Raw genomic sequence first — 26,800 nt, forward strand, 5'->3', positions numbered from 1 at the left:
AAATTAACATTAGAACGTTTTAAAGACAGATTAATTATTGACGACAATGCAACCTGTGGGTCCAACGTCACTGAAAACTTTCATAATGGCAATTAAATTTACTCACGAGTGCTGATGTGAAATGGAGGATGTAAGAACACACTTTTGTTGTATTAGAGCAGGGTAAATATGAAGTTTTGCGCCAAGGTCTTGTTTATATTCCTCTTTACATAGGCTGTATGTTATTGTCGCAATTTGGTCCGTCTGAGATCTGAGTGAGGGGGTTTCTGACGGCGTCGCTTACTCGCTTCCCCTCTGTCAGAGGTGGAAGCTACGCGCAGCCGTCGGGAACCCCCCCAAACCGAGTGTCCCCCCCCCCCTCCAGAAAAGAGGTCTTTCTGCTACAGAAACTGTCAGACGAAGACCAAAAACACTAGCGGGGTTCCTATGTTGCGTTATATTTTTCAAAAGAAGCAACAGCTGTACCTATAGTCTCGTACCAGGCCCAAACTCATCTGGGGGGGACCAATGTGACGCTGGCAGGGGACGCGTCCCCCGCGTCCCCTAGGCTATTGCGCCCCTGCGATGCATGAGTCTTCATGCGAGAGTTTCTCTTTCAACTCGTGTCTTTCTGTCTGTCTGTCTGTGTTTGTGTGTGTGTGTGTGTGTGTGTGTGTGTGTGTGTGTGTGTGTGTGTGTGTGTGTGTGTGTGTGTGTGTGTGTGTGTGTGTGTGTGTGTGTGTGTGTGTGTGTGTGTGTGTGTGTGTGTGTGTGTGTGTGTGTGTGTGTGTGTGTGTGTGTGTGTGTGTGTTTCTGACTTGAAGCTCAATAACCTACTAACTGACCACCTTCAAGTTTAAACCATAAGATGACATGGAAATGCCTGCCGATTTGATGCGCAGAAATAACATATCTAATCAGGTCAAGGTGCACACATGGAAGAAAAGTCATTTTTATCGGGGATACCTTGTTGTTGTAGGCTATACGTCTCCGTGAATTGTATGCATCAGCAGCAAGCACATTATTGTTCAAACACCTGCTCCTCTGTTCACCTGTTGCTCTTATTTGGCTAATAAAATAATTAAGAATGAATGCAATAGCAAGTTGTTGCTGTCATGTTGCTGTTCTCTTCTCTCTCTGTGTGACTGAAGGTTGCCCCAAAAATTGTAGACAGTGATTTCCCCTCATGTTCTTTTTCCCTCACTATTTGGTTCGCTTAACATGTCCACGTGTCATTTGTTTACATATTTGGTACGCTTTACAAAGTCCAGTGTGAACACCAAACGGACCAAAATCAAAATGCTAATATTTGGTCCTTGGTCCTTGATCCGGACCTTCTAAGCGAACTTTGGGTGTGAAAGCGCCCTAAGTAACCGATGACTAAATTGCCAAATGAATATGTTAGTGTTAATCCGGGTTTACCTGGCTAGATGTGCCATGGCTTCCACCACGTTGTGTCCAGAACAAGCACTGCACTCGTAGAAAATCAACTGGCATTCCTGAGAAAACACAACATGATGTTAATCATGATAATGAGAATTATCTGAAATACAGATGAATCTCTCTGTCAAAGTAAATATGAATGATACTTGGGTGTGTGAACCCAGACCCCGACAAGCACTTGGAATTGTAGGCATCACGTTTTGACTCGGTTCCACAGATAAATACTGCGAGGCATCTGGCGACCAAATGGACCCCTATTTGTGGTTCCATTTGGTACACTCTCAGAGTTATGGGGGTCCTTGACAATGAAAAGTTTGAGAACCACTGTACTGGTGGACTAATGTGCCATATTACATAGTCATAGTGAATCAGTGTCATACATATTCTGGAGAAAACATTCAGTAATTTGGTCTTATGATCAAATAAAGAACATTATGTTATGTAAAAACTAAATCTAAAATGGACAAGGACAGGTCTTGCCGTAGACACATTTGTCTGCGTATGGACATAATTATCGATGACCCCTCATAGACACACAGAGACTGACCTTGGCTAGTTGTTCAGCGACTCCAACCTGGATCAGCCTGTCACTCTCCAGGTCTGTTTTATTGCCCAGAAGCATGATGGTTATGTCCTCACCTGCACTGTCCTAAGGACACAAGAGAGAGAGGGGGGGAGGGAGAGACAGTTAGTTATGTGCCTACCCCATTTGAAAAGTAAAACAAAACGTAATCACACAGTTTCAAAGAAAGAAAGAAAGAAAGTTGGACAGAACTTTTGGGGGAAATTGTTTCATGCTCCAATATTGAGCTCTCTCCGATTCTGGGGGAAACATTTGTCATCTATTTTGGTCGAAGACATTTGGTGTAGAGGGGGAAACAAGTACAGTGCCAACTCAAGTCTGTTTGACTAAGTAAAGCCTTAGCCTATAGAGCATCGCAGTCCCGCCCGGAAAAGAAAATCCCTGTTAAGTTTCCTCATATACTTTTCGGAAAGTATATTAAAGACGTTTACGCCGCGGACAAAGCCAACTCTTGTTGTGACAAATCATGACAATAAACACAATGTTTTGGGCCAAACAGAGAATTAGAAAGTAGAAAAAAACAGCAGGTTACAAGACTTTTTGTTGTTGTTTTTCTTCTTTGTAATTATTTGTTTGGTCCAAAATATTGTGTTTGTTGTCATGATTTGTCACGACTCAAGTTGGCTTCATAAGACGCTTAAAAGGTCTTTAAATAAATGTTGTAACTAGAAAAAATATTGTGACGCTGTATTAACACATTTGGCTGTGAACCCCCTGAAGGGCCATTGGGGATCCCTGGGACCTCACTTTGAGAACCAACTGTTATAGAGGGTCTAAGTGATTAAAATATCAATATGTGACAGACTGTAATCCTAATGGACACACATTGAATTCAATGCGTCTCACCTGCACACTGGTCAGCCACTGTCTGACAGACGTGAAGCTCAGCTCACATGTGATGTCATACATCACCACCACGCCATCAGCCTTGCGGAAGAACTGCTTGGTGATGCTACGATACCTGAACAGGAAGGAGAAGATGGGTGTCACCATCCTGACATCATGACGTTAAAAATCACACCAATGTGAAGTGAGGGGCGCTAAACGCTAATATCGACTCCTCATATGGAAACGACTCTGCTATCATGCACATAATGTTTGGATGGATATGTGTAAATACGTAGACCTGCTGTCCAAGTTAACGCATGACCACAATAATGGCTTAAATATATTTATCACATTAATCAGCCATTAAAAAAAAAGCATCCGTCATGGCTTCCTGGTCTGACGCAGATCCATAGAGAGAGAGAGAGAGAGAGAGAGAGAGAGAGAGTTGCAACACACTTTGATCTTGTCTCAAGCGGGGTGCTATGGGCTGTACCGCTGTAGTTCCAAACACTGGAACTTCCTCATTGAGATAGAATGAGAATTTCCACATTCCATTCTCTATAGGTCTGATCTGAACACTGATCCGAACCTCTGAATGACGTGTTATTGTAGACTGGACAGAACCAAACAGACTTTATTTCAGCATTAAAAGTAGAGTATGCATTGCAGCAGCCTTTAGTGTATTTGTTTATTACTTGCACCTGGCTTTTGATGCGAACAGTGTTATAATTTGATACCTTGTTGGTCCCCCTTTCGCCTCCCCCTCAAAAATGATGGAGCTTGCACAAAACAAATTTCACTCACTGTTTTACACCTGAAAACCTGTGATGTGACAATGACCAAATGGACCAGCTAGGGTCCATTTGGAACCCTTGCGGTCCCCGGACCTGATGTTGATGTTAGTGTCTCACCTCTCCTGTCCTGCTGTGTCCCATATCTGCAGCGCCACATTGCTGTTGTCCACTGTTATTGTCTTCACACTGTAGTCTATGCCTGGTCAAATAGAAAACACATTATATTTACAAATTATTATTTTTTTAAAGCTGATGTACAAGCGAGTGTTGTGTGTGTGTGCGCGCGTGCATATTGCTTACCCACAGTAGCAGAGGTGTCGGGGTAGAAGCAGTCGTCACAGAAGCGTTTAAGGAGGGATGTCTTTCCCGCACTAGAGTTCCCCACGAGGACAATCTTGAAGAGCCGGTCAGGGGGTGGAACAGCGCCCTCTTCCTGCAGCAAGGTTACAATTTTGTTAAAAGTTGCAGTAAAGCATTGGTTCTCAATGTGTGGTGTCCTTGAGGGGGTTCCAGCTAAAATAGTTAATAGTCAAGGGGGCACGGTGGCGCAGTCCGTAACGCTGTCGCCTCACAGCTAGAAGGACCTGGGTTCGATTCCCGCTGGGGCGTTCCCTCCTCCGTGTCATCAGTGCACATACCCTACCCTAGGTGGGGTTGGCAAAAGGGCCTTTCTGTGTGGCGTTTGCATATTCTCCCTGTGTCCCCTAGGGCAGGGGTTCCCAAACTTTTTTGGACCAGGTACCCCTTTTGGGGTAGATATTTTTCCAGGTACCCCCTCATCCTCGCAACACGGATAACAAATAAATGTATACGTCTAAATGTAGACGTTTAAATGTAGACGTCTAAATGTAGACGTCTAATGTATACAGACGTCTAAATGTAGACGTCTAAATGTAGACGTCTAAATGTGTACGTCTAAATGTAGACGCTAAATGTGTACGTCTAAATGTAGACGTTTAAATGTAGACGTCTAAATGTAGACGTCTAAATGTATACAGACGTCTAAATGTAGACGTCTAAATGTAGACGTCTAAATGTGTACGTCTTCTCTTATGGGGGTCCCTGGCATATCTTTTCAAATGGGGGTCCACGGGCTAAGTAGTGTCAATTTGGGGGTCCTTGACATGAAAAAGTTTGGGAACCACTGCCCTAGGGTACCCTCACAAAAAACATGCAGTAATCCTGGTCTATCTACTGCCTCCCCCTGGCCAGCCGGGGCAACTGATGGAGGGGAAAGTGGTTTGAATAACGTGTTCCACGCGCTAGGTCCAATTCAAGTGAAAATTAGTGGCTTGGACTCCTCATGCATAGAGGGAAGCATGAGGTCAGTCCATTGCTCCCCAGTGGGAGTGTAGCGCCCAGGATTGCATGATTAGATCATTGACACTGGGTGAAAGAAATGGGAGGATGGGTTGAAAAAAGTTAAAACAGAATGACGTGTCAGAATGAGCAGTGAGTAGCAACTCACTGTGGTGAGTGGCGTAATGTTGTAGTTTTCCAACTTTAGAAAACGACACCGCGGTGAGTTACTTATCACCTAAAACTGGAGTGTGAATGAGCCTCAAGTCTACAGGGTTCAAGTGGTTAAACAATCCATACATTTGAGGTAAGAAATAGGCCATGCAGTGGCTCAATCTTCATTGAAGGAGGTGTAAGGTAAATCGCCGTCCGAGTAGGGCGTGCATCTCACATGGTGCTCACATTAAGGCTGGTCTCCTTGCCAACGGGCTGGCCCCTCGGCGAGGTGGGGGGCCCTCCGTCCTCGGTGTCAGCCGTGCTCTGAGGCGGCTGGCGGGGGGCCGAGGCGGGACTCGTCACGATGTCGCTCATCACCAGGTCCATGCGTTCGTCCTCCGCCGAGGCCTCGTCGCATTCGCTAAACTCCGTCAGCGAGGAGGATGACAGCGAGCGGTAGCCCGGCTGCAGGAGCTGTGGCAGGTGGTCCTCCTCAATGGAGATGATCCTGGGCAGGTGACACCTGCACGTAATAATAATAACAACTATATTTATATAGCACCTTTCTAGGCATGAGCCACAAAGTGCTGCGCAACATAAAAACATAAAAACAAAAAATCACAAGACAAAAAAGGAAAATAAGATGATCTATCATAATAATCGTAATAAACAAGAAATAACCAAACATTCAAGAAAATGCAATAAAAGTAAAAAGGCAGGGAAAAACAAAAACAAACGTTATTTATAGGAATGCTTATAGGATTCTTTTCTGGTAGCGCATTCCAGAGCTTAGGAGCTCGGGTGGCGAAGGCCCGATCACACTTTGTGACATAGTTCACAGTACGAATTACGTACGTCGTACGCGTATAGGGGGGTTGTCACCATCATGGCATTTGAAGTTGACGAATTGCCCTAATGATGTGTCTTTGCCATTGAAAATACAATTACATTACCTTTTAGGATTTTTTTAAACAAGGGCCATAAAAATCTTTCCGTCGCACACAAGGCCATATAGTTAAAGATGGAGTGCCGTAAAGATATATTCAATATAAAATTCATAAAAAATTAAAAAAACAATCCCTAATAGAAACTATTCAAATTAGTATGCAAATATAATTGTAATTATCACAAATGCTGTACTTGCGATCAGGTAATGACTGCGTGTACCTTTGGGACGGGGGTTGGACGTCCATGGCCTCCTCCACCGAGGAGCTGAGGGTCTGGTAGGAGGAGTTCACTAGGAGGTTCCTCCTCTTAGAGTGGGGAGACCCCACCTCGTCTTCACTGCACACACACACACACACACACACACACACACACACACACACACACACACACACACACACACGAAAGTAACAATTACATTTACTCAATTATTGTACTGTACAGTACTGTACTTTCGTCCACTGATTAAAAGCATTACTGTACCTTTGGAAGACATTTTTGTCAGCGTGTTTCATGGTATTTGAAGGGGTCTTCTGGTTCCATGATGGTGTTTTCATATTCTTGGGTTTCTGTGGAAACAACCAGTTAACTTGTCATGTGGTTGAGGTATGAACTTTGGGATTTTAGGTTTAAAGCTGCAATCTGTGACTTTTATGACCTACCTGGGAGATAAACCCAGGTCCTGTGTCCATATTGCTACTGTTGAACCCTTTTTTTAAAAGGCTGGTTGGGCAGAGGATGAACTGCGCTTTGAGCTTCATACAGTACCTCGTGACAACCACTAGGTGTCCTACTAACTAGACCACAGGATCTAATGGAGGAGCAGGGAGACCAACAACCACCACCACCACACAGTTGTGTTAGTTATATTGTCTCAACACCGATTGATCGCAAATAACACGTTATTCATTAAAATAACTGTCAAGGATTGCAGCTTTAACAGAGCATGCTTTCATTTCATTTTGGTAATACTTTCATGTTTCTTTGAACGGACAAACACTGTAAGCAACCAGGTGCTCAGGAGGTGTGCAGGTATGAAAAATGTAAAAATAGTAAAAAGGTGCTCCTGGGATCAATCGGGTTAACACATCTATAGAACAAAGCGGAGATCCGGGCACACTTAAAAAGGAGGGGGGGAAAAACATGTCAGTTGAATAAAGTTTTCCTCCTTTTTAACATTAAGAGTGTGTCCGGATCTCCGCTTTGTTCTATAACTGTACTGTACATGCAGGGGATACTACTGTGATGACCACATACCTGGGAGTCTCTCTCATCTCGTAAATGCTTGTTCATTTCCCTGCAGGCAACAGACAGACATCAAATCAAAACCATTACAATGAAAACAAAAATTTTCTTTTAATTCAAGTGGTTCACTGTTTGAAGCTACAGGCATTTAACCACATGAACCCCTGTGTCACTATTCTGGAGGGTGAACATTTCTGCATTGCGACGTGTTGTCAGCTTGTAGATTGGCTACACAAAATAACACATTTCTAATAGACGACAACAATATCATAAGTGACCTGTTCTTCCAGAAATAACGTTAATGAGCAATACTGCTCCAATGTGAGTATGTGACGCTGCCGGTATTACCTACCCGGTAATACATGTTTTGGTTGTGGTGGCGCCACAATGATTCTGTCTATCACACTGTTCTGTGGGGTGACATTACAGAGTGTGGTGGATGTGTCCTGGGAAACTCCCAGGTAGGAATGAGTGTGAAGCACAGCGTCGCTGAAAAGCAGCAGATTGTATCATGAGCAGGAAATCTTCTTCAACTCTGGAAAACTGATCGGACAAGCTTTTTATGTGACCAGTTTGGAATGCAGGGACTTCCCTCTGCCTACTACTGTTTAGTCGCCATGAGGAACAGTTTTGAATTGTTTTTGTTCCTCTGTGTCAATCTTTTCTCAAATGTGGCCTGATGCATATCAAACATGGCTTATAAATAATGGCTTAAATATTTGTGTGTAAAGGCTCTCCTTTTGCACCTTGAGTACCAAAAGTACTCATTATGCAGACATTTTCAAATTGTATCTTCTTCTTTTCCTTTAGGCTTTTCTCTTCAGGGGTCGCCACAGTGAATCATCTGCCTCCATCTCAGCCCGTCCTCTGCCTCCTCTTCTCTCACACCAACTAACTTCATGTCCTCTTTCACTACATCCATTAAATCTTCTCTTTGGTCTTCCTCTAGGTCTCCTGCCTGCCAGTTCCAACCTCAACATCCTTCTACCGATGTACTCACTATTCCTCTTCTGTACGTGTCCAAACCAACTCAGTCTGGCCTCTCTGGCTTTATCTCCATCTGATGTACTCGTTCCTGATCCTATCAATCCTTGTTACTCCCAGAGAGAACCTCAACATTCTGCTACCTCTGTCTTTTCCTCAGTGTCTGTAAACCACAACATAGCTGCTCTCATCACCGTCTTGTACACCTTCCCTTTCCTTCTTGCTGATACTTTCATATCACACATCACACCTGACACTTTTCTCCACCCATTCCAACCTGCTTGCACTCGTTTCTTCACCTTCAAAAATCATTGAAAATAGCAGATCTACAAGCTCTGCTTTTCACCACTGTCCTTTTTGTACATCAGGTCTTACAGTTGTCAATGGAGTTGTACCTGAGCAGGTCCAGTTGTTTCAGCAGGCTCTCCCTCTCTCTCTGCAGTCCCTCAGTGACCCTGTACATCTCCCTGTGGAGAAGAACAACACATTGTCACGGTCCAGTGGAAACCTCATACAGTATGTCCAAAACTGGAACTTTTCATGATTCTAATCGAAAAATAGCAGATCTACAAGCTCACAGCGCGTCGCGATGTGACACATTGTGAGCTTGTACTGGCTATACCGGCTATTTTTGCTACTTCTGTGCGACACTGTAGTATGACAAATTTAAATAAATAAATCTAATATGGAGATACAAGGTTTCTGGCTAGTGATGACATTCTTGCATGACACCTGGGACTAATCCCAGGTTAGCACTAATGTGCAACACAACATGCTTCATTAGAAAATTATTATGAGAAAATACTAACTTTTATCAATGACATGATCAAAGCAAGTGTAGTACGCAGCATTTTACGGTATGATTGTCTGCGATGCTATCCAATAGTGGTGGACACAGTGTCTGGACAGTAGTATAACACATTTACTTCAGCACTGTATGCACGGAAAACATTTTGAGTATCTGTACTTTACTTGATTATTTGCAACACGTTTTGAGCTTGTAGATCTGCAATTTTCAATACTATTGATTGATTCTTTTCAACATACATTTTCAGAAGAAAAAAAAACTAACAAAGTACTTTAAAAAGTACAAATTTGACAGAGAAACTTTCACTTGTAGTCCAGTAATATTCAACCAGGAGTATCTATCCTTTGACTCAAGTGCTAGGGTCGAGTTCTTTGTCCTCCGCTGTGCAGTCCCAAGGACACTTTTTCCACCGGAGTTGAGTACCGGTTCGGTTAATTTTTCCCGCCTTAATAGAATTTAACCAGTTCAGAGTGTTTGCCTGAACATGAATTTAGAATACCCTAAAACTTGGTTTGGAACTCAAACCAAAAAATGTCCGCCAGTTCCATGAAAGCACCAAGGTTCCAATAAGATAGAAAGGAACCAGTTCTAGAACCAACGTTCTTTTGGTGGAAAAGGGGCCAAGGAGGACTCACTCACATCTCCCTCTCCTCTCGGAGGCGTGCAGCCTGCTCCTGCAGCACACCCAGCTGATCCTGGGCCAGGCTTAGCTCCTGGCTGGTGAGCTCCAGGTCGTGCGCCAGCTCACTGTTGGTTTGCTTCAGCTTGACGTTTTCCACCCGGGTCTCGTTCTGCTCGCTGTGCATCTCGTTGCACTGGTGCTCCAGCTGCACAAAAAAAAAACACCACGGTATTGAGGAGCCCTCAGTCTCACACCCACAAACACCAAGTCATGCTCTTTCACTTCTTTTGAGTTGCTTACCCCCTGGAACCAGACACACAGAGTCCTCTTCAAGACCAGTGTTCCCCAAACATGGGTCGGGCCCCATTTTTGTGGGTTGCAAGTAAATATTTTTGTATTGTTTTGTTTAGTTTTTCTTTTCTCTTTAATTTTTTTTAAAAATAATACTAATTATAATCTAGCATATTTCAAAAGAACTTCATACAGTTTCAAGAATAAGTGAAAAGAACATTTGTGCAAGCTCTCAACATGTCGCATTGTGAGTTTGTGACACGTTGTGAGCTGTACAGCTGCTATTTCCACTAGTTTGGGTCTCTTTTTTAAGGGAAGAATTGTCAAACTATTTTTAGAACATTGGATGAAAATGGTTTGTTTTACCCGTCTCTGTTTGTTCTGTAGCTGGTCCAGAAGTCTCTCCTTACTGCTCAGCTGGAGCTCCAGGTCTTGACTTCTAGACAGGAAGCGCTGGTGATCCTTCAACACAAACACCAGCGAGAAGAACAGCAATATAATCACTACTAATATATAATATATAATCTACCCTAGGGGACACGGGGAGAACATGCAAACTCCACACAAAAAGGCCCTTTCGCCAACCCCGCCTCGTGTATGGGCACTGATGACACGGATGAGAGAACACGGCCCCCAGCGCCCACAGCATCCCCAGCGGGAATCAAACCCAGGACCTTCTAGCTGTGAGGTGACAGCAATACCTCAGCGGTCCAGGCACCTTGGCCGGTAGCCCAAGTCTGGCAGTGTGCCGCCGGTTCGACTCCCGATCCCGACGGCCTTTACTGCATGTCACTCCCCCATCTCTCTCCCCTATCCCTATTTCCTGTCAGCCTACTGTCTATCCCTCTATAAAATATATAAAAAAAACATTAAAAAAAAAGAAACATATGTTTTAGAAGACATTTGTGACCAGATTTGACTGAGAGCCAGCCATCGCGCAACCTCCAGCTTTTCACCAGGAGAAAAACTTTTTCCCCCTTTTTTTAAATCCAAAATTACTGAATGGCACAGGCAGACTCTTCACATACAAAAGCATGTCTGAAATTAGTGTCAGAGCTGAAATTGACATGTAAATATGAAATAAATGCTTAAACATGTGTCTACAGTAGGCATAATGTAATGGTATAAGTGAACCTTTCAAGCCTGTGTTCTCAACTCGCTGTTTTCTGCAAGACATTGGGCTGTATTTTGCGTGTCTTAAGTAGCAGGTCTTATTCCCTAACTTGAGTAAACTAAAGACCTGGAGGTGTGATCAATGCCATTTGGCTATTCTGAGTGGCCAAAGAGCATTGATCACGCCTCCAGGTCTTTAGTTTACTCAAGTTAGGGAATAAGACCTGGTACTTAAGACACGCAAAATACAGCCCATTATCTCCAAAACTGGTGGGTCAAACTGAACAACCAATATCTCTATTTGAAGCTATGATTCCCTGCTTTCATATGACATGAAAAAAACGAAATTTTTAAAAACTCCAATGGCAGTCCCTCAGTCAAATTTAGTCACATCTGGTCACAGGTCTTAATGGGTTAGTCATACGATCTTGTTAATACTTTTCATTGATTCAATATTTATGAATTATACAGTATATCAGACAGGGAATACAAAAGAAGATGTACCCAACGGAGACATAGACAGTACCTGTAGGAGAATGCGGTCTTTTTCATTTTTTATTTGAAGCTCCATCTCCTCGTAAAGCCGGTGGATCTCATCGTCGTGCGTCGCTGCCTTCCTGCGTGGTTAGAATCACGTATCAAATACAAACAATAAGAAACACACATCCTGCCATGCTCACGTACCAGATTTAGGGATTACACTTTGTGTCGATGGCAAGAACCAATCAAATAACGGTTTACTTTTTAACCAATTGCATTGGCGGGGTCAGGTGAGAGCGGTAGCGAGTGTATACCAACTGCTCCTGCATGTGCAAGACAAAAATGAGTGCTTAGAAAAGATTATATTGGCCTGGGCCGTGGCTCAGCGGTCCAGTCACCGTGGCTGGTAATCCAGTCTGGCAGTGTGCTGCGGGTTCGACTCCCGATCCCGATGGCCTTTACTGCATGTCATCCCCCATCTCTCTCCCCATTTCCTATCAGCTATACTGTCTGTCCCCCCATAAAAAATATAAAATAAAGGTGAAAGCCACGGAAAACTGTGCTACAGTACAATTACAAACCTGAAGTCTGTTTTGCATGTTTATGATAATAATCTCATAAAGAGAATCTTATTTTGTTTCAACCAGTACTATCAAATGGGGGCCTAATGCATATCAAACTGGGGGGTTCCTGAAATTAAATGTATGAGAATCACTGTTAGAGGAATCTAGTCATTGTATGTTTATGTTGAACCGAACCTGACCTTTGCAGGGCACTCTCCATTTCCAACTTCTCCTGGTTGGCCTCTTTGATCTGTGATGTCACCCTGGCCAGAAACTCCTCAAAGTTAGACAGCAGGTGTGGCTCGTCTCTGCGCAGCTGAGCCCACAGGCTGTGCACCTCCTCAGTACTGTGGGGAACGGAAAATTTTGATATTGTCTCAGTGATACATTTCAGATGTTTATTATAACCAACAGCGCGACACAGACGATCGCAGAATGCACTGTGCGGTTGTGGGAATCTTGGGACACTGCAGGTTGCTGCACACGTGACAAAGTATGAATGCAAATAACATTACACACACACATTCCTGTAGTCCTAGACCTGAAATCAATAGCCGGAAAATAATGTTACTCATCATGTTTAGTGTGTTGTGAGTTGTGACACTACTATAACAGGATTCATGACTTTCAGAGTTGCATGGGAGCACGCATGTGCAGACAAAAAGATTCCAGCACGCACATTTGACGTAATCCTTAGCTTTTGACGACTGGAAAGTCTGGGTTTGACACCTTTTAAAAATGCACTTCCGTAACTCAGCAACTCTCTGAAGACACCAATTATTTGAACTAACCATGTGGCTAATAATAGTGCTGGTGTTTGTGAATTGGACTTTTTTGGTTCAGTTGCTCAGTCACCACCAACAACGCATTGCAGTGTGTTAGTAGCTTATAGATTTGCTATTTTCAAAATATCTTGAAAGAATTAGCAGACTGTATACGCTTTTTTCTCTACGTATAGCGAACAGTAGAACACACCACTGCATTTTGAGAACCAATTATCTATAGTCTTTCTTTTACCGTTTTTCTCCATGCTCACGCTCTCTACCCCCCACCCAAAACGACCTTTTTTCTTTCTTTCCTGAGAACAACGAAATTATGGAGCTTGCACACCAAAAAACAACCACAAATCTTCAACCACTGATTTATACCTGTAAACCTGTGTGATGTGACAATAAAACATATTCTGCTTCTCTAGCCAGACCATCGGACGTCACCAGGATGTACGTATTATCATGACATCCTCCTCCACGGTTGTTTGTGGTTTACTCTGTTGAGCTGCATGCTGTTTGCTAAAGGTGATTGTTGTGTATCTGATCCCCGTTGTCACGATAAGCCAGGAGCTTATGATAACAGTTTATAACAGGGTTAGCAGAGGCATGTTTGCATTGTCTGATGTCTGAGCAATGCAATGGCACCTAGGATTATTTATTCAAAGGTTGAGCCAGAAGACCGAAATTGGATGACCCTTTTCTAAGCCTACTGGCTTTTCTAAACGTTCCTCCCAGTTTCTATGATTTCTCTCTTATGCCAAACAACATATTGACAAAATAGCTAAATTAGCAAGCAGAGGGCTCACAATGCCTTTTATCACGATGCATGTGCGAGCTTGTGGATCTGCTATATTCACTATTTGCCATTTTAACTGGTGCGTCTGGTATTAGTCGACAAAGACATTGTTAATTGATTAGTCATTTGTTTAGATCCTTTTTTTCCAATGCTGAATTTCTGGCTAAATGATGAGCACATGTAAACTCTAGATATAACCTTTTAATTCTAGTATCAGCCTGTAGGCCAATATTGCCTCAACCTCACAAACTAAGGCTGAATGTTACATGAATGTAAGTTTATAGATGTACTAATTGATTATTATACAGGTAATCTGCGCTGCTTACAGAACTCGCCTATCGGCTCGTTCCTGCAGCAACGCAGGCGTGCCACTAATGGCCGAGAAGCACAACCTCTTGTGTAATATTGTGCTGAGGACAGCACTACAAATGTGAAACCTTTTGAACATTTGGCCAAAACAGGGACATCAGATTTAATATGGTAATAACTAATAACTTAAGATTTCCTCAGAACAAGTTTCTAGCCAACATAACTTTGAAATCTTAAGCAGAAAATGTAAGGATTGTTCTGTGCAAGCGGTCCCTGGTCTGTCCCCATTGTCTCGCAGGGAGGTTTGGCTTTAGAGTGGAAACTTTGTTGAGCTCTGTGTTTGTTTTGCACAGCTGGCGTCTGTCCCACACTAAGCCACTGAAACCATTGTGTCTGTGGACTTAACGGAGTACCGGTATGTTGACCAAAGTTCCAAAAGATAAACGGTGAACCTCACTGAACACATGCAGATAGTCTAGGGCCGGCGTTTCCCAAACAGACTCGACACCTATGGTCGTCGGCGACGCACGCACCTTGTTTACTTTAATATAGACACACAGACGGACAGAGATCTTGCGCATTTACAGTAGGATTAGCACCCAGGTGGTGTTTCGAGCCTGGTAGCTCTGAGAAAGAGCTACCAGGCTCGAAACGTCACCTGACTGCTAAACTCAACAAAAATACATTTCGTAGCTTGATCCAATTTGTGGGACTCTAATCTATTTTGATGTATTTTTTTTCTTCTGTCCAGCACCTGGTATTTTTTAACTTGTTATGTGCGTGCTTCATTTACTCATTTACACGAACACACTCACTCTTCGAACACGGTGCCGGCACCCAGACTCTCCATCAGCATGCAGAAGTGCTTGTCCTCGTCATCCTCCCCGCCCGCCAGCCTCTCCTCCCATTGGCTTTGGTACAGGGTTTCTGGAGGGTTCTCGCAGGGGCCTGTGTCCCCCGTCCCCTCCTTTGACGAAATCTTTCGCCCATATAAAAACTCGCCTGTCCAAACAAACAAAACAAAGACAGCTTTATATGATTGTTTAGAGCACAAAGGATTTGGAAATTACATTATAAATCTCTTTTACTGCTACAAGTATGAACATATTCGTTCAATATTGTTTTGATGATTTCATAAATAGTTAAAAGAGTGTTTGGACAACATAGAAATTATTATGTAAATAGATAACAATCTTTTACTCAAGGGGGTCACAAGTAGATGCTATTATTTGTGTGTGGTCCAGGCCTATGGAATTCATGTGCTACATTTATTTATTTATTAGCACATGCATTCTGTACATTCCATAGGGCTGGATCTCACATCATCAACTAGCGTTTTCTCCATTGAGTAAAAGAAAAGGAAGCTTAGAGAAGGAATGGACATGGTCATGTGACTGGGCTGCGTCATGACACTTTCATGGATGCTTTCATGGGAGCCAAACTACAACTGGAAGTTTGGCAGAATGCACTGGAGTCAATGAGAGCTCAGTGACCAGCTCATGAACAAACACTATTTCTGAATGACCGAGACCTTTTGTAAAGTAATCGCTTCTGGAAAATAACACATCTAACACATTATTGTCTGCTGTGTTGCTTTTCGATGTGTACACTATAATTATATAGAGGCATGGTATCTAAAGAGCACAAAGTACCTTTCTGAAGTATCACGAGACTTCCCACCGTTTCCTGTTTGGCAGCCAAATCTCGTGATACCTCCGAGCCAGAAACGATAACTGCTGCCGTTTATATCCTCAAATAAAATTATATACCGTGCACTCTGTGCACATCGAAAAGCAAGAGATTAGAAAACAACCTGTAATATGTCTTATGTTATATTCCTGAAACGATTATATGGCAAATTGTTCAGAAATAATGTTTTGTTATGAGCTGGTCCACCCGGCTCCATTCACTGCCATGTATTCATTGAACTTCCGGTGTTGAGTTTTGGCTCCCATGAAAGTGTCCATGAAAGTGTATTTTACCAAGATTCCTTGGAAAAAGAATTTCTAAAATCAATACAAATATTTAAGGTGTTGTTATTTTTAGTTATAGACGGCAATTATAATGTGTTAAGGCACATAAGGCTTATTAGCCTGGGATACCTTTATAAGCTATCACAGTATAACCCAAGTGTCCTGTATCCAGCCTGTGTCTTCATTACTTCCAATTCATGCATTTTCACTCTAACCTTACTTATACATGTTCAATGCCAAAAAAGACAATTCAATTATTATTATTATTATGACAATTAATCATCAATTAAAATGACACGATCGTGACAGTCCTAAATGCAAGGTACATGTATGCGGTGGTGTTTTTTGAAAAGAATATTGAAAATGTTGAATAATGTATTTTTCTTCTTTTAATATTCTCTTCTGGGGGTCCCTGGCACAAAACATTTTCCGGTGGGGGTCCGTGGCCAAATACATATCAATTTGGGAGTCCTTGGCAATGAACAAGTTTGAGAATCGCTGCATGTATGTTTTGAAACAGAAGGTGAATGTGATCATACTGAAGCCAGAGGAGAACTCGTCCAGTGTGAGGTAGCCGTTGCCGTCATAGTCCAGCTTATCGAACACATCCTCCAACTGTTCAGCGCTGAGCGGAAGCTGTCTGTTTAGCCTCTGGTGAACAGGACACACAAAACAGAATGGTTACTGTAGGGCAAGAAACCTTATACTCTTATATCTCCAGGGGTCCCCAGCATAATGTGTAAACAGCATCACAACATTTTTTAACAACTTTGTTTATGTTTGATATGCTGGCCATAAAAGAAAACAGTTCTATTTACTTATTTCTATGTTGTTGTCCAAACACTCTTTTAACCAGCCTGCTGTCACTATTTTGGGCATTTAGTGCAATATATTTCAAATATTAGACAGCAAATGTAGCTGGTCTATAAGTTCACAATGTGTTGTGACCTTAGACTTAGACTTGGAAACCCTGAGGTGAAATGGACATAGTGGCCAAATTAGGTATTGCAGCGCTGGGCCAAACACATGAACGAGCTGGTCCGTTGACTATCATTGCGCACGTTCATGATGACACGTGAACGCTGAATGCGTGCAATGATACTCAGCGGCCAGTGCGTTCATGAGTTTGGCCCAATCCATCCCAGAATGCACTCTGTTCCTACCCAGAAGGAGGAGTGAAACGTAATGCAAGTGGATGGGAGGAGAACTCGGGTGCCGTCTCTATTCATATATACTCTAAATTGTGACTTGTGAGTTTTACCATGCGTTAGCATATCGTCTGTCGGGTAACTTCAACTGTTACTTTTCAGGATTCAAATTCAAAAATAGCAAAAGCTGCAGATGGACAAGCTCAAGACATGTCGCTCCACGCTGCGTTTTGAGTTTGTAGATCCGATACTATTGTGCGATTCTGTAGTATGATCAAGTACGGCATTAATTTATGAAAAAATAAAAAGTTTGAATATAGGGATAAGAGCCAAGGTTTCTGCCCGACATCAATGATATGTTATCACGTTACCATGCACGACCAACTGACGTCACATCCACACCACAGTACTGACCAATAACAATAGTTTTACACACCACCGTTGTCCAACATTTACAAGGCAGTGAAGCTTTAGGTTTTATGTATGTGGGATTGACACAGCTACAGCTGTAAACTGAGCCCACGCACAGTATCCAGGGACCAGACAATGAAAGGACCACAAGCTGTGTCTGCGTCAGGGGTGTGTGTGTGTGTGTGTGTGTGTGTGTGTGTGTGTGTGTGTGTGTGTGTGTGTGTGTGTGTGTGTGTGTGTGTGAGTGGCTGGCCAACGTTGAAGCCACCAAGACGTAGTGGTCAACTGGAACTGGAGGCATTTAGCACGAGGAAACCCTGTTAAACCCAGCTGGGGTTTAACATTGAGCGCTCGGTAGCACTTCTGCGGAAGTAGAGCGTTCTACCGGGTGCTTCAAAATGCCACTGAGCAACTTCCATTGAAATGAATAGCGGGGGAGTGGGTCCGCACTCTATCCTTTATGACTATGATCTAGTAGTCACTGGAGAGAGGAAGTGATGTTACTGAGGAGGAAGTGATGTCACAGAAGAGGAAGTGATGATTCTGAAAGATTCCTAAAAAAGATGTGCTGTGATTGGCCAATAGTCACTTTGAGTGGCAGTGCGCCGTGCCGCTGCCATATTGGAGCTCAATATGGCGGCCGCCATACGATGCCCCAGATCTGGAGGAGGTATCTACCTTTTTATGTCCATGCTGTACAAGGTTTCCATACAAGAGAAAAACATTGAAATATACATACAAGCAATACAATCGAAAACAAATTGATGAACAAATAGATTCACCTTGCAGGTAGGCCTACTGTAACTAACGTCTGTGACCTACTTACAGTGTATATGCAAACTGATACAAATTAGCATTGCAATAGGACTTTAAACTCAAAGCAGTTGTCCCAAATACACTTGATGATACTTATCTGGAAAGTGGCTGGATGTGATTAAAATAAGCTGTGCTAGATTGGTATAATGCCTCGATTGTTTTCTATCCTGAGATTAATGAGGCTTGCAAATGGATTTCTGACTTTCAACTCACTAGATCCTCTTTAGCACAACAAGGCACAAACAAAACACGAGAAAGTAGTTGGTGCTGGCTGCACATATTTTAAAATGAATCATTGTAATTTGTCTTTTGTTTTATTAAAACATATAGAGGCCAAGGGGGATGACCAGAGATGGTAACTAAGTACATGAGTAAGTACATTTACTCAAGTACTGTAGTACAATGTTGAGACATTTCAAAAAAATTGAGATAAGCAAATAAATGTGACAAGGAAGGAAGATCTATTGTGCTAAAGGGAAATTGGAAGATCAAGTAGTTAGAAAGTGAGAAATATTTATTTGAAACATTAGTTCAAATAAATATAATATAACTACCAATATGTATGACACAGGGATTTACCGACGGAATAAAGGTTATATATCTTATCATCTGAATCTGATCATCTATATCGATACAGTCGACAAACGGACACAGACTGGCTGTAATACAGGATTTCTCTGGGCACAGTCACAACCCAGTTCATACTGTATGATGTCTAGTCGGCGACAGAGTCAAATATCAAACCTGCTAGATATTTAGAAACGGTCTGGAAATTATCGGCGAGCGCTTTTATCGGCGCTGGATCTTCTCACAGCTCCTTTCACGCACAGCGAGCAAAAACTCGGCAATCAAAGCTCGGGAGTTTTGTCGGCGAGCGCCAAAAATGCTCCCCGACAGCATAATCGGAGCAAATATCGTGCAGTGTCAGTGTGTACGAGCCATAAGGCTCGTACACACAAATCTACAAGCTCACAATGCTTTGTAAATTGGGACAGTCTGCAAGGCATTATTTTTAAATACATATTTTGCAAATAGAGAACTGCAATATTTTGACCCAAACATATTTTGAATGCAATGCCTATTCCATTGTGGTATTGCTACTTTTACTTAAAAATCTTCCACCCTTCAGTACGTTGCTGTCGGGCAAAAACCTTGCATCACCATTTTTCTTCTTAAATGAATGCCTTACTACTTCATCATACAAAAGCCTAGCTATTAACTATTAGCTGTATACACTAATTAAAAGAGGTTTGCACCAAACAGCGACGATGGTCCACTAGCTGACAAATTTCCAATCCATTATCATAACCAGTGGGATCAAAGCTGTGCTTCTATTGAGATGTTGTATACAGACAACGTGGGCCCTACAAGTGCCTCATGAAAAGGAAAGAGCCACGACAACACAGATGAATATCTGAGAGCCCGGGCGATGATGAATCTGCCCAATAATGCAAACGGCTTCATCTCTTTCATGGTGTAACTGAATAGAGTAGCATTCATCACATCAGTGCACGTGTCCAGTGTTACGCAAGGACCATGGCGGAATAGGTGGATGTATATACCCCTCACGTGTGTCCCACAGAGTTTTTATTTTTATTTTATTTTTGGAGCTGCCATGGCTTTTCTATGAAGGCGTGTTTCAATACATCGTTCCTATTCTTTGAGACACAGTTACGGGTATTTGAAGGGGGTTGGGGGGGGACTACTAGACGGCACTTCTTAGAGCAGTGATTCTTTTTTCACTTCCTCTGCCAACCTGGGGGGGGCAGCGGACTGACCTCATGCTTCTGAGAGCAGTGATTCTTAACATTTTTTATTTCAGGACACCCAGTTTGACCCCAATTTACACTGAAAGTCCTCAGTGTTAATTTAACTCTGATATTGTACAAATGGAACAAATTCGACCCTTTCATTTGTACACTACAGGGTGCGTTCCCATCCAAGTCAATGCAAAGATGTGACTTGGCTCCACGTTGCACGGAGCGAGCGCTGCAGGTATCAACATTGGTGATCCCTGGGCCTGAATCCAACGCTAGAGAAATGTTTGCTCAAAAGCTAAAAGTGTTTTTTTAACACCCACCCAAATTCACACACACACCAACCCAGAATTGGAACTGGTACGTACACTATCAAATTGTAGCCGATAAATGGATACTCTCGTCTGATTGGACGAAAATGGCAGCCCACCTGAAATCTTATTTTCGGTTTACTAAAGAGACTGGAGAGACAGGGAGACCTCTGTTACTGAACAAACACTCTCAATGACTACTATCTGAATATATTGCTTTAATATTTTCACAAAAAAGGGACTGGGATATCCCCCTTTTTTGTCTTCCAGTAAGGAGAGAGAACTCAACAAAGATCCATCCGAATTAAATTCCACAGTTATTGTTATTAATTTTATCCTCAATTACATTCTCTCTCCTAATATGAAAATATGATTTTTGTTTACTAAAGAGCTTACTGAACAAAGCAATTCATATCACAATATAGATCTATTTAACACTTATTTCACAACGAGAACAACAAGAAGGACTTACATGCAACTGCATGTCACGTCACGTTAAAAAAGCAACTTTCACTTACATTTTTTAACCAGGAGTTATCTATACTTTGATTCAAGTACTAGGGTTGAGTACTTTGTCCACGTTTGTCCACCACTGTGACTCACCTGCATGTCCCGTCGCGTGATGAAGCCCTTGTCCTCCACGTCACACATCTGGAAGAACTCGTGGGTTTTCTCCACCACAGTGTTGTGTCCTCCTCGCTCCCTCTCGCCACCTCCATTGGGGTCTTCAGCACTCCCTCCTCTGCAGTGCCGTGGAGTCCGGGCCGCTGCGGTGCTGCCAGGACCGGTGGGGGTGGTACCGACACGGCCGCCGGTACCACCGGTGAATGCCGCCATTACTGCTGCTGTGTGTCTGTGTAGGCGAAACGGGAGTCTCTGGGTTCTATGCAGGGTTATTTATTTATAGTTAAATAAAAACTATAATGAAAACTAGAAAGAAAAAAAAAAAAGTTTTAACAATAATAATAATAAACAAAACTGTTCTTAAATGCCCTTTGTTTTAAGTTTTGTTACAAAAAAATAGCAGATCTACAAGATCACAACTTGTAGATTATTACAAATTTTTACGATTTTTGCTATTTTTCTGAACTTGTGGAATCTTGCCCCCTCCATATTACAATAAAAAAAAAAATACAACTAAACTAAAACTAAGAAAAATTGAAAGTGAAGTGAAGAAGAAAAAAAACAAAATTATCAAACCAATTTCAAAACTGGAATTGAAAACAAAAAAGTTCAAAATGAATAAATAAATATATTAAAAAAAACTAAAGAAAAATGCCCAAATTCTAACCTTGGTCGTTGTCACATGAGCCGGGTAGGGGACGTACGTAGCAGAGGAGTGCAGGGGACCGGTGGAGCTTCAGGCTGATGCACATCAGATGTGTTCAGCGATTGTCACACCGCTTCTCATCTCTTAGCAACCGGCTCGTTTGATTCATCAATGAAGCCTGGTGAGAGAAACCCCCGGAGACCCGTAAAGAAGACCAGCAGAGGAGGGTTTTAACCAGAGCGGTGCCCGTTGGGCACTGGCCTATACTTGGAACGATGCAAGTTGGAAATGAATGCCCCCACCTTGTTATTATGTCCGTGTCCCTTTCATGCCCACATATGGAGTTCTTTGTCAGGCATGCCCAAATATGGAGTCTATGCAGACTCTGCACTGCACTCCCTGTGGCGGTGTGTGTCAAATTTGACGTCAGTGGGGCGAATGGTTCTCGAGTTACATGGATTACAGACATACGTACAGAGACATTTATAGATAAGATAGATACGCAATTTAAAATAGTAGTAGTAGTAGTAATACAAAATGAATGGTTTGGGACATACAAGGTATCCAGCGATGAGAAGCAATCAATTTGGTTTTCTTTTCTTTTTTGTTACAGAATTGAACACAAAGAGATCAATAGAAAATATATGTATACAATTATGGACAAAGATATATTAAGATATCCAATGTTAGAACAGGAATATAGTACAAATTTCCTTGTGGCCCAGACTGCCTGAATTGAACACAAGTGAATACTGTTAACTGAACAACATTGGATTGGATTAGTAAAATAAGGCACTGCTTTGCATAGGCTTCACTTATCTCCATTCTCTGCTTAGTTGCTGGGTGAAAGGAAGGTGTCATTTTGGCCACAGCACTGCACTTGTCACACTCACAATTAATACATAATCACAATTATTTGAGATAATCACAATTATTGTAGATCATTATTATTGTGGATTGACTATTTCCACTGTTTTCCCTTTTTTCTTTTTCATGTGTAAGGTAATTAAATGTCATATATTATCTGCCCTGTGCAACTGTTGTTTACCAAGCCTGTCATTTGTATTCATGTTCAATGTGAGATTTATGTTCAATGACAGAAACACAATGAAATTGTTAATCTTGAGTAAATCAACAAGCAAACTTTCATAATCGTGATTTGTGACAGCCCTAACCGCAGCTGTACTCTGTACTCTTATTGAACAGCACTTTAAGAACACTGTACCCTACCCGTTACTACTTTTGGTTTTATATATATCTCGCCTCATGGCAGCCTCATCCTTCTCTCTCTGACTTTGTCCGTGACCCGTGGTAGGTCCCCATAGAGGTCCACGTTTCTGATGCGGTCCGTCCATGTGACACCTGGTGCCATTCGTAGCATTCTTGTGTAGACTCCATCCAGGGCTTTTTCCTGTCGTACTGTGAGGGTCCATGTCTCAGCCCCATACAGCAGTACTGACTCCACAGTAGCTATGAACATGTGGTCTTCTCCCATATCTGATTTCCACACTCTCCTCATCCCGTGCAAGGCTTTCCAGGCAAGTGCTCTCTGAACCTTTTGGGCAGAATTTCCAAAAGTGCTTTCAGGACTCTTACCGGAGCCCTCGTTCAGCTCTACTTTGACTATGCTTGCACTCCTTGTACTCAAACATCCCAATGTCACTAAAAGCTAATATAAGCTTAAAAAACAAACTGATTCGACTACTTCTCGGCCTGGGGCCCATGATCCACCTTTTTCCCACAGATTTTGTAGGCTTAATGGGTGGCTCAGGCTAGAAGACAATCAATTAAAAATGGGATGCGATTTCAAAATAGTCAATGTGACTTTGCCCTCAATGTCCGCATATCTGACTAAATAGCTCCAAAGAATTAGCGACACCCACAGCCACAATACTAGAGGGAGCGTAAACAACAATTTGGTAACATCCACCTATAGAACAAACATGGGTAAATTATCCTTCTGCTAGAGCAGTGCCCGTGTTGTGATGTCAGAATAGGACAGATCCATAATGGAGATACAGGGGTGATCAGGTCCAGATCCCGGGCAGAGGCTTTTGTGCTGGTTCTGGACAACTGGAAATGCATGCCCCACCCAGTTATTATTTATGTGAATGCTAACGGTTCTCAAGTTACGTGGATTACACACAGACATACAAAGACTTGGTGCATTTATAGATAGATATAGCACTGCCACCCAATTGTGGAACGCCCTGACCCGGGCCATCCCTTAAAATATGTAAATCACTGGTTTCCTTTAAAACAGCCCTGAAAATCACCTTTCAGATCTACAAGGTCACAATGCCTCGTCAAATGGTCCCCCCAAAAATAAAATTGGGATGCACAACAGCAGATAATTATTTGTTTATTTGAATGATTGCTCTTTTCTCTTGCCCCACACCCCCTCTTCTTTCCTTTCTTTCCCCCCTGAAGACCCCTGTTTGAGTGTAGATTGGGGTCTGAAAGATTACAAAAATAAATAAATAAATCCTGATGCATATTTAATTGGGGAAATTCTAAAAAATGGCAACAAAAAAATACGGGAAAGCAGCTTTTTGCTTCTATGGGCCGTCTGCATGGAACAAACTCCCACTGTACCTTCGTCAGGCAGCCTCTGTAGACATTTTTAAAGCTCAGCTCAAGACCCACTTCTACAACATTGCTTTTAATTGAGTTTTAATTTGCTGCATGTGGTGTTTTTATTATTATTTTATTTGTTTTTATTTGTTTTTATTTATTTTTATTTATTTTATGTTCTTATATTCAATGTTGTTCTTTGCCATTGTTTTATCATTTTTACTACTTATGTTTTATTGTATTCTATTTTTGCCCTGTGAAGCACTTTGCGCTACATTTATGTATGAAAGGTGCTATACAAATAAAGTTTATTATTATTATTATTAAAGGTTGAGAATCACTGAGCTACAGCACTGAACATTGGCTTTAGAAGACTGGATTTCAATGACCCATGCAAAGTTCAGGCAAAACTCCATGCGAAAATGCAATACACCTGTTATGCTGTAAAACGAAGAGTCTTGTAAAATGTGTGTTTGTGCCAGTTTACATAACTGGGTTTTAGTGCTCCGTGACATAATGAAACACAAGTCCTTTTTCAAACAAAGCCTACAGTCATATCTCATTCTTACCACATCAAATAAACTGACTTCCTGGAGTGGTTATCAAGAGGCCATTTCCACATATATCGTTGCTGTCAGGCAGAAACCTTGTATCTCCATAGTGGGTTTTTTGTCATTAATTGTTGTACGATTAAACTTTGTCACAGTCAACAGTGTCAAGTAGTGAAAATAGATCTGTTTTTGCTATATAAAAGAAAAATGTTGAGGTGAAAGGTGTTAAGTGCATCTGTGGATTTTATAAATATTGGATCAATCAAAAGAGCTTGTGGCTAAAGAACAGCCTAACTACGTTGGATCCATTGGGACACCGGTTTTCTTTTTCCTGAAAAGTCGACAGTACAATACAACCCAAGCCTCTTTCTATCAGTCTATTGTTAGTCCTAAAAGTTATCACATCAAACTGAGCGGCAGAAGGCTGTCCTAATGTCCTATACAACAGCCAATAGTTTGCACTGCTTGTTTGATTACCTTATTATTTAAAGTATATTTGATTGCTGACTTGATTGTTCCAAACATATGATGTATGTCTTGTCAAAACACTACTGTAGTAGCTACCTGTTAAGTAATTTCTACCACCATGCCACCACCACCAACTAGTTAAGATAAAGAAAATAGTGTTGTACGGTCTCCACTATTTGAAAACGTTATAGTTAATTTACAGTAGCCTATAAATCATATTATTAATGCAAAACCAGTACTATTCTATAATATAGGCTACTTAAAATACTTTGTAAATAATAATCAATTATTTAAATATATATATTTTTAAAAGGGTATTGATGAGCACTTTTACTAAAGTCTGGGTACTTTAAGTAGCATACATTCTGATGCCAATAGGAAAAATTAACTACTTTTACTTCAATCTGCGTACAGGCTATACTTCTATAATTTCTTTACTTCACTCATACCAGGCATATTACCTTTACACCACCACCAGGCAGCACCAGCAGACAGACACATCATGCTTGACTTGTGTGTGATAAATACAACAGTAAGGCAGCGTGACAGACAGTCAGGCAGTCATCCTAACAACATGCAGCACCAGTTGCACAAAACACACGTGTAAAACAGACAACTTCCTTCCTTAAACTCTTCAATGCAACTGACGCGTTTTGTTTTAAGAAACTTCCTGGCAAGTTGGCAACAACAGAAGACAGAAAAGACAATGCCAAAGAAAACAAAAGCAAAAACATACTTCCTGTGACCATTTCACTCTTTTCTTTTTTAACACAGCGATAGCCAGGCTACACCAACTAAGAAGAAATCATGATGATGATAATAATCAATGCTGTATGATGTTCACTCACTTGATCCAGACAGAGGAGTTTAATTGAGCTGCTCTGCAGACAATTAAAACGCAAGACGCGCACCTCGATCCGCGCAAGCACTGAAGTAACTGTCACCAAAGTTATGCTCAAGTAGAATTCGCTCATCTGAAGTGTCGCATCGTGAGTCACGCCAGCTGTTTACAAAGAAGCAGCAGCAGAGCGAAGTACAGGAATGAATGTGACTGCATCATTATGTGTGTCTCTCTCTGTAGTCTGTACTGTAGCCACATCTCACATTTCTGTCTCCTCCTCCACTGCAAGGCGTGGGTGTTACGGTGTAACTGGTGACCTGCCGAAATATGTGACTACCTTGTGTGTGGTCACGGGTGGTGTGAGAACTGTAATCAAAATGTGAACGTAAATAGCCTAGTCAAACACCGGTGAATGGAATTAAACTCCGATCAAAACGAGCCATAGGCTTTCTTGGGTTTGGTTTTAAATCCTCTTAGCAGACCTTGTATTGTAGGCTTATATGGCAAATAAACCACACGCAGCAATGACACCGGCATGACGACACGCATCATACACTACCGCGGGGACCCCCCTTATCCGCGGACCCCCACGCAGTATTCCGCGGAGGTCCGCGACAGTCTACGTGGGGGTCCGCGACGCACGGCGGTCCCCGCGGACGTCGGCAAAGAAAC

General features: G+C 42.1%; 1 protein-coding gene across 2 annotated transcripts in view; it reads right to left on the reverse strand.

Annotated features, from left to right (window-relative positions):
- LOC308313602 (EF-hand calcium-binding domain-containing protein 4B-like) overlaps window positions 1–26,308 on the reverse strand; it is a 31,235-nt gene extending 4,927 nt beyond the window's left edge. Inside the window, exons 1-19 of one of the 2 annotated variants that reach the window (XM_080760813.1) lie at window positions 26,136–26,308; window positions 21,716–21,872; window positions 21,028–21,277; window positions 16,521–16,632; window positions 14,824–15,010; window positions 12,334–12,480; window positions 11,617–11,707; window positions 10,344–10,439; window positions 9,704–9,891; window positions 8,652–8,723; window positions 7,285–7,324; window positions 6,511–6,596; window positions 6,250–6,366; window positions 5,329–5,605; window positions 3,928–4,060; window positions 3,745–3,826; window positions 2,852–2,966; window positions 1,970–2,071; window positions 1,402–1,478 (exon numbers count right to left, since the gene is read on the reverse strand). In XM_080760813.1, the coding sequence (XP_080616939.1) occupies window positions 1,402–1,478; window positions 1,970–2,071; window positions 2,852–2,966; window positions 3,745–3,826; window positions 3,928–4,060; window positions 5,329–5,605; window positions 6,250–6,366; window positions 6,511–6,596; window positions 7,285–7,324; window positions 8,652–8,723; window positions 9,704–9,891; window positions 10,344–10,439; window positions 11,617–11,707; window positions 12,334–12,480; window positions 14,824–15,010; window positions 16,521–16,632; window positions 21,028–21,261 (2,156 nt within the window). In that variant the 5' untranslated portion in view covers window positions 21,262–21,277; window positions 21,716–21,872; window positions 26,136–26,308. Of the gene's footprint in view, window positions 1–1,401; window positions 1,479–1,969; window positions 2,072–2,851; window positions 2,967–3,744; window positions 3,827–3,927; window positions 4,061–5,328; window positions 5,606–6,249; window positions 6,367–6,510; window positions 6,597–7,284; window positions 7,325–8,651; window positions 8,724–9,703; window positions 9,892–10,343; window positions 10,440–11,616; window positions 11,708–12,333; window positions 12,481–14,823; window positions 15,011–16,520; window positions 16,633–21,027; window positions 21,308–21,715; window positions 21,873–26,135 lie in introns of both variants that reach the window. The other variant, XM_080760814.1, reaches the window with a different exon arrangement.
- Between the last annotated feature and the right edge of the window lie 492 nt (window positions 26,309–26,800).

Source organism: Protomyctophum bolini, assembly GCF_963924005.1.
Source record: "Protomyctophum bolini genome assembly, chromosome: 4".
NCBI lineage: Eukaryota > Metazoa > Chordata > Actinopteri > Myctophiformes > Myctophidae > Protomyctophum > Protomyctophum bolini.